The 7,963-nt window shown below is 37.1% G+C and overlaps 1 protein-coding gene across 1 annotated transcript; it reads right to left on the minus strand.

The window, feature by feature from the left end:
• Positions 1 to 458: 458 nt before the first annotated feature.
• Positions 459 to 2,622, minus strand: LOC144554458 (protein FAR1-RELATED SEQUENCE 5-like). Its single transcript, XM_078302776.1, has 5 exons — positions 2,082 to 2,622; positions 1,071 to 1,913; positions 716 to 810; positions 558 to 633; positions 459 to 487 (listed from the first exon to the last, which is right to left on the minus strand). Exons 1-5 carry the CDS (start codon positions 2,620 to 2,622, stop codon positions 459 to 461), a joined length of 1,584 nt encoding a protein of 527 aa, XP_078158902.1.
• Between the last annotated feature and the right edge of the window lie 5,341 nt (positions 2,623 to 7,963).

Below are 7,963 nucleotides of genomic sequence, written 5' to 3' on the forward strand. Positions count from 1 at the left end.
AAGTGAATAGCTAGATTCTTTTTAAATAAATTTCTTATATAAATATAATTGTTTGCCATACTTTGTAATTTTTTACCAGTATACCGAGAGCCATACCAATTTTTACCAGAAGCAATGCCATAAAATAGTATTTATGATTAGGAACAAAATTTGTCAAACTTTACACATCTAAGTAATAAAATTGCTTTGATAATTGAAACTTTGCTGCTGGTACAGATACACACAAAATTCAATATATTGAATTATCATTGAACTTTGCTAAAAAGCATCACTTAAATAGAAATCGTATAACAACACAATCAATTCCTCTTTTATATCAATGTATCAAGTGCGATTGGCACGACATAAATTTGAAATATCATTAAGCTATGAATGGATACACATAAACTCCAACATCATTATTGAATCAAATATTTGTGTTAATAAGCTATTTAAGTCCATGAAGCCATTTCATCTTCTCATGTATCTCCACCTCTAATAGCTGTGCCTACAAAAAGTAGCATTTAGTTCAATTGAGTACTATGAAATCTGATACATTAGTATAAGAAGTATTTTACCTAGTGTAGCATTCCCACCAGACATAACATTCATGGCATTGAGTAATTCTGATGCAGATCCATAAATAGGTGGTGCCTACATAAATTTTACAGTGAATCAATAATATACACTAGATTTAAGAACACTAGTTCAAAGTAAAAAGTAAATATACTATTACCATAAAATATAAAGGAGGTGTTACTGTTGGGCTACCATTCGATGCAGACTCCAATGATGCATGTTTTAATGTATTTTCAACAACTATATTTTTCTCTGAATTTTTTTTTTGACAAAATAATAAATATTAGTTTAATCAAATTTTAATATAGAAAATCATATAAATAGAAAATATAATAGTTTTATATTCTTACCTTTATCTTTTTTGTTATTTTTTTCTAATCCACCTTTGAATCTTTTGCGCCCTCGACCTCCATTTTTTTTTATAATGCCTTTTGGTGCTTTCAATGAAACCTTTGATTTGGCAGTGTGAGGCAAAGCTTTCTCTCATTGTCCTTCCTCTTCAATACTTGTACCAGTATTCAAAATCTGATCTTCCCCCTCTTCTAACAAAATTTCTTCAACATTAAGCATAAACTCCTTTGCTAATTGAAGAGCGTACTTGTACGCCCCATGTCTTTGTGAAGCCCTAGAAAGAAGTGAGGTATATGTTCTTATTAAGGAACTGAACCAATTTGCCATATCCACCTTAGGATTGAATTCATTCTCTTTTTCCACTGGAACCGCCCTACCAGTTTTGGCATCTTTTCGCCATCTTTTCAAATAGTACTTTTCCGGAAGCTGCTTGATGTTCATGGTATCCAAAACCTTTATGACATGGCAACATTGAACACCAACAAATTCAAATTTTAAACAAGAACATGTTATATTGTCATTAGAAAGATCACATCGTACAGTACACTCTCTTTTCTTCTCATTGTCCCCGCTAGTGACAATATACGTGTTCAGTGTCTCATTCGCACCACAATCATATATCGCACAATTCAAGAAGCATCCATATTCTGCTCGAAAAATTTTGTAGACACTTGGTGTGAGGAAGCTAGCAGCTTGCTTGAGCATGTCTGAAAATTCTACTCTTGGAGTGCTTTGATTAGCATAAAAATCAGATATCAACTCAGCTTGGCAACGCTCTTCCAAAAGACTTTCATAGTGATTAAAAAAATCCAGCAACCGTTGTTTGGGGTCCAAGAACCGTTTAATTACACTATTCATGCTCTCACTTCTTTGTGTGCTTTTCATATCAGCACAGAAAACTCGACGCCCGTACACTAAAGCCCATTTAGTATGGTTTCCAAATAAATCTTTCAACCAGGTATTTTCATAAAGGTTATACTTTTTAAGCATATCATCCCAAGCTCCTAAAAATTATTTTTCATCCTCACAATCATAAACACAGTAACTAAAGTCTCTCTCAAAGGATTTTGAGCGATTAAATACGTGGCTCAGATGTTTGGCTGCATTCTGATACATATGCCAAACACACAACCGATGAGTTGTATTCGGCCATACAATTTCAATAGCTTTACTCATGGCTGCATCCTGATCTATTAATATTACTTTAGGAGCTTTCCCTCCGACAACGTGTGTAAAAGTATGAAATAACCATTCAAATGATTCCACCTTCTCATCATATAATAATGCTCCAGCAAATACTACCGTTTGCTTGTGGTGATTAACGCCAAAAAAAGGAGCAAAGGGTCGACCATATCCATTTGTCTTATAAGTAGTATCAAAGCACACAACATTTCCAAAGCAATCATAATCTAACAATGACCTTCCATCAGCCCAGAAAATGTTTGTAATTTGATCATCTTCATCAAGTTGCACGGCATAATAAAATGCTGGGTCTTCCTTAACCCGCCTTTGAAGATATTGCATTAGCGCTCCAGCATCTCCAAGTGCTATATCATACATGCGCTTTGACCTTAAGTAGTTCTTGTAGTCGGTTGGTAAAAAGCAAAGATGTTTTCTACCACCAGCTTGCTTTGCCAAAAGGTCATATGTTTGCTTTGGTTTCAATCCTGCCGAATCGGCTATCTCTGCATAGGCCTTTTCTGCCTCACTCATCTCTCTTTGTGACCTTAGAAGCTTTCTTTTTGATGAAGTGGTTGTACAATGGTTATGCTCGGTCTCAAGATTTCACAATATAAACACCCTTTTCAGAGAGATTTATTCTCATGTGTGCATTACAACCTGTACGGACATCTAAGTGCTCTTTCTTTGGTTGTTCCTGATTGGATCTTTCTCTATAATAACTCTCTTTACTACAAGTAAAAGTTCTCATGGTAAGTACACCCGATGTATTATTTCGAATAAGATTTCTTTGAATACTAAAACCAACATGATATTCATAGACATTGTAGAATTTGTAGGTTGCATCCTCACTTGGAAATTCCATACAAATCTTCGGTTCTTCAAACTCTAGTTTTTGTGTTGATTCATTGTCTAAATAAAAGGTCAAAATGCAAGTATGAATAAATATGAATAACAATCAAAAATAAACTTTTCACCTCTAAGGTTATCATGGCCAATGTACCCGAACTTAATAAAGTTGATTTCAATAATTAATAATCAAAACTTAAATTAGTCCAATCATTTTCAGGTAAGAATTAACAATAATGCAATGCAAAACTGGTTTACCAGGGATGAAAAAGAATTACCTTATTTACATGATGAGAATCTTTTTCATAATTACTAAAAGTTGAAGAAATTCACCTTGTGATGGAGAATTGTGATTTCATCTCCATTGCTATGGTCAGAGGCAAGTGCCAAGTGTACTTGCTGAATGGTCGGGGCAAGTGTCAAGTTTGATAGTTGGTGGGTCGGAGCGAGAATTGTTGCTGGGGCTTGAGTAGATACTTCTTCCTCATTAGCAACATCAATAGCATTTGTTTGTGGTTGATTCTCTTGATATTTTATGTTGTGTCTTGCATGCATCATACATAGGTTATAGGTCATTGTAGGGCGCAGAAAGTTGCACAGCGTCAGGTTAGCTAACGGTGCGGATTTTATGTGTGGGTGAGTGGTAATGCTCCCAGCTAAGTTTAATGCTCTGGTTCATGAGCAGGTCACCGAACTCAGGGGAAGGCATCCACTGGGTACTTCTTTCTGCATTCCTCTGGTTCATCCCTTATGACAACCTACGTTCATGATCAGTTGTCGGAGGTTTTATTATTTTCGATTGTGGGGACGTTTAAACTCTCGACGGGCGCAAGCCCCCGCCGTTAATTACATCAGAAAGACCTTCCGGGTCAGACTGAACACCTCATGCATTCCAGGATTTATGCCTATGGGTTGTGAACTGAATAATGGGGCTAAAAGGGGCTCATGTATTATTTATTTTGGTCATGTGGTTGGTTCTCATTTGACTTTGGATTTTTCTTTTTGGTCAGTTACCATGATATATGCATGAAAATATGGATTTCATATTTAAAACATGAGAATGTACATGAGAGATATTATTTATGTGTTTTCAATTTGGAAGGAGCATTTAAATAGCATTTTTTGTATTTCATTTATAAAAATATGTACAGAGAGGGGCATTTTGGTCATTTCAGATTATGGCTGAGACATGGATATGTTCAAATATTGTTTGGAATTACAGAAGATTGAATTTGGGTTTATTTGGGACTGATTTGAGTTGATTTAGACTTAGTATGAAAACGTATGGTCAAAAAGGACTTGAAAGGACTTATTTGTAAAGATTTTATGTTTCCAGGGACTTGTTTGTAATTTATGGAGGACTTGAGGCTATGATTTGGGCTTTTGACAGGGTCTGGGATGCAAATTGGGCCTTTAAGGGCTTGTTTGAGAAGGTTTTATGCTGACAGGGGTCTTTTTGTAAATTTACAGGGACTTCTCTGCATATTTTAAATAAACAGAGGGGTTTATATGCAAAAAAGGATCTTCTGGTCACATGTGGACTTTAAGATTGGTGCAGGGTTTAAGATTTGGGCTTTTGGGCCTTTGAGATGTGCACAAGCCATTGGATTAGAGTTATTGGGCTTTAAGATTGGTGCATAGATGATTTAATTGGATGGGCTTTGAGATTTAGGCTTTTGGGCCTTTGAGATGTGTACTGGGCTATCAATTAATGCACAAGGCACAGATACCACTCATTTGGGCTTTGAGATTAGTGCAAAGGAGTTTATTCAAATTGACAAGTGGGTCCCATGCTGTCAGAGAGCCGTTGGATTTGATTTTGAATTTGGTTCATTGGATTAAGTAGATTGCTTTAAGATCCGTGTTTCTTGCTTTGATATCTGTGCAGAGGAGTTTTCTAGATAGGGTTCTTCTCTGACAAACTCAGTCCGGCCGATCTAGGCCACGGCGGCACCGGCCAAGGGCATGGTTGTGATCGTGGGGCTGTCAGGAGTCGATTGGTCCCATTATTGGCCGTCGGCAGCCATCGGAGGCGGCGAAATAGGCATCTCCAGTACTTATCGGTACCGATTGAGTCTCAGATCGATTCTGATTGATTCTTTTGTGATTTCTTTCAATTAATTGGTCATTTGAGATCGTGTGAGGCTATAGAAGACATTAGAAGCATCAATTTTACATTTAAAGAAGTTTTAAGCATGATTTGAGTTTTATGGTTTCAATTTCAATTTCAAGTAGGTACCAAAGGTTGGTACAGAGGATTTTAAGTCAAATTGGGTATCCAGAAGGATCACTCATGTCATTTGGAGTGTTTCAGAAGAGCTTAGAAGCTTTGATTTGTTCTGGATTAGATTCTTGATCAAATTAGCATCAAGAACACATATTTTCATCATTTTTTAAATCATTTTCTTTTAAATTTTATACAAGATGTATGATTTTTATTTCACATATTCAAAGATGAATATATCAAGGATTTTTATTCCAAATTTGAGATTATTCTGAGCAGTGTAGCTCACTCAAATGGCTTGATCAGTGTCACAGGTATCCATGGTAATTTTACCATTTTAATGACAGAATTTTATTTTTTTAAAGTTGAACTTTGAGGATCCATAACTTTCTGTAGGGAGGTCCAAATGATACAAACTTTATATCAATTTTGTGTGTTTTAATGTGCTTTATCTGACTGTAAAGTCCATTTTTCAATTTGGTCCTTCTACTGATCTGAATTGGCTAATCTGTCAGCAGGGGTCAAAACAGTGCTTTTCAATGAATTTCTTTGTACCAGTGGCACTTTTAAACCAATTAAATGCTGAGTCCATGCTTAGTATGGTACCAGAGACTGGTACAAGGTCTTTTAATCATGACATAAGTTCTGGTTTGAGTCCATAACAGGTTTTCAAGGCCTAAGGCCACTGTGTTGGTACCAGTTAGAGAAAGAGATCAAGAATCAAAGCTTCAAGTTATGAGAAACATTATTTTAACATGGATGTAGACTGTCAGAGCCTGTAATTTTGCAAATAGGTCCCTGTCTTTTAGAAAATCACTTTTATATGTGCTATATCTCATTTTTAAAGGGACAAATCATTAGAGGATCATTGAGTAAGTATACATACAGCTAGGATCAGCATAACTGATGCTTATATGCAACTAAACCCTCCTCTCTTCACTATTTACACAAATATCCCCTAAAACTCATATTTCATGCATCACAGCATGTATTTAACTCTGAGATTAGGTTCCAAAGTGCATATAGGTCCATTCAAAGGTGACAGTAGGGAAACCATAAGGCTCAACCTAACTGTACCTGTTTATTATATGTTCTTTTGACCTTTTAACCCCTTATTTTGCAAAATAACTTTATTTGATTGGATGTGAAGGGAATTGTAAAGCTCAACAGCCACATCTTCTCAATTAAAGTTATTTTTAAGGAATTAAAAGGGCTAGTTATCCTGCCTAATCCAAAAATAAAACATTTAGAAAGCTCCAATGCTAATGGAACTATAAAGCTCAACACTTGCATTCTTACTTTCCATTTGCTTTATCTTGGATTAAAGAAGGGTTTCAAAATCAGATTTACAAAAAAAGAGAAAGAACAAAAGCACAGATCAAATCAAAATCAAATAAAGAAAAGAAGGAAGAAGAATGAGCATTTCAATTTAAAACAAGCTCCAAGTAAGCTTATGCTTCATTCATTGCATAATATATATACATGAGACAGGCCATATGTGGCATCTACATTGCTTCAAACAAAGATCTACCTATGCTTTTGTAGAGATGAGAGGAAGGAAAGCTTCAAGCTTTAACTATGGCTATTGTATATAATCTAGCCTATCTATCTCTGTGTATGAATATGTGTCTCTCTGGATCCCTCTATTTCTTCATCTATAGGTGCCCTTATATAGGCTATGAGCTAGGGTTCAGAACTGCATTGGCTGAGGTGGTCTCATCTTGACCAGAGGTGCTTGATCAAATGCCTATGCTTGACTGGCTTCATTCCATGTGTATCTGTGCAGGGGATCACCCAATCACACTTTAACATATCATCAATTATGTGCTGGATCAATTCAAACCCTTTGATTGCACTGAAAACAGTTTTGGGCATCAATAGCCCTTGATTTCCTGACATATAGAAGAGGTATGAGGGAATGCATGCTCCCAGCCTCCAGGAGAATATTCTCCTATTTTGGCATGACCTCAGGCCCATTTGACACGTGTCCAGGGGACCTATGAGCTGTTCATTAGCCGTTAATGCATATGGTGTGCTGTACCGAGCTGATTTTAAGCTTAACTTGTGCCTGCCTTGATTATTGCGCTTCAGGATGCAAAGCATGGACACATGGCATCGCCTTCACTTGTTTATCATGTGCTAAAGCCCAATTTATCGTTTAGACAGCTGGTTGGTGCCTTAGCCATTACTCAGATTCCTTACAGTACCGATTCATAATTCTTATAAAATTGGACTTGGTTAGACCAAATTGACACCTGTAAGGTCATCATGTTGGCACTTGGCATTACCCTGCCAAGTCTCAAAGCTTGAGATGACTCCAATCGACTATCCCATTTTCTCACCTTCCTTCCTTCTCGGCCTCATTTAGAGAGGGTAGTAACCGCTTAGGCTTGAGAGAATACAGCAAGGAGTAGAGGAAGTGAGTCTCTTTCAAGTTTAGGTGAGCATCTGCTCAATTCCCTTTCAGTTTCCATGAATTTCAAGCCTCAATTGAAGCTCAAGAAGCTATGGAGGGACAAGGAGTTGTCAGGGGCAAGGGCCCACTCATCAGTGGCCCTGACGCTCTCTCTCCTCTCTCTTTACTCTATTCTTTACTCTGCCTGCGCTTGGCGCATCATAGGCCATGTAGTGGGCAGTGGCATGGCGTATGGTGCTCCAGATGCATGCGAGCCGAAGGGATCAAAGGCGCTGAGCGCCTGGGTTTAAGTAAAACCCTTCATCTTGGTCGCTCTTGGTGCATGATGGACCTATACATTGTCACATTGGTGCACAAAGATCAATTTCTGTGCTCCAAGTCCACCT

Source organism: Carex rostrata, chromosome 5, assembly GCF_964058835.1.
Source record: "Carex rostrata chromosome 5, lpCarRost1.2, whole genome shotgun sequence".
In the NCBI taxonomy this organism is placed as follows: domain Eukaryota; kingdom Viridiplantae; phylum Streptophyta; class Magnoliopsida; order Poales; family Cyperaceae; genus Carex; species Carex rostrata.

Bases quoted from the DNA above. Each gene is read 5' to 3' on its own strand.
- LOC144554458 (XM_078302776.1), bottom strand. From the start codon at position 2,622: ATGAGTGAGGCAGAAAAGGCCTATGCAGAGATAGCCGATTCGGCAGGA. The intron at 634-715 runs GTAATAGTATAT...AAATTTATGTAG, and splicing joins CACCTCCTTTATATTTTATG to GCACCACCTATTTATGGATC. The intron at 488-557 runs GTAAAATACTTC...TACTTTTTGTAG, and splicing joins TGGTGGGAATGCTACACTAG to GCACAGCTATTAGAGGTGGA.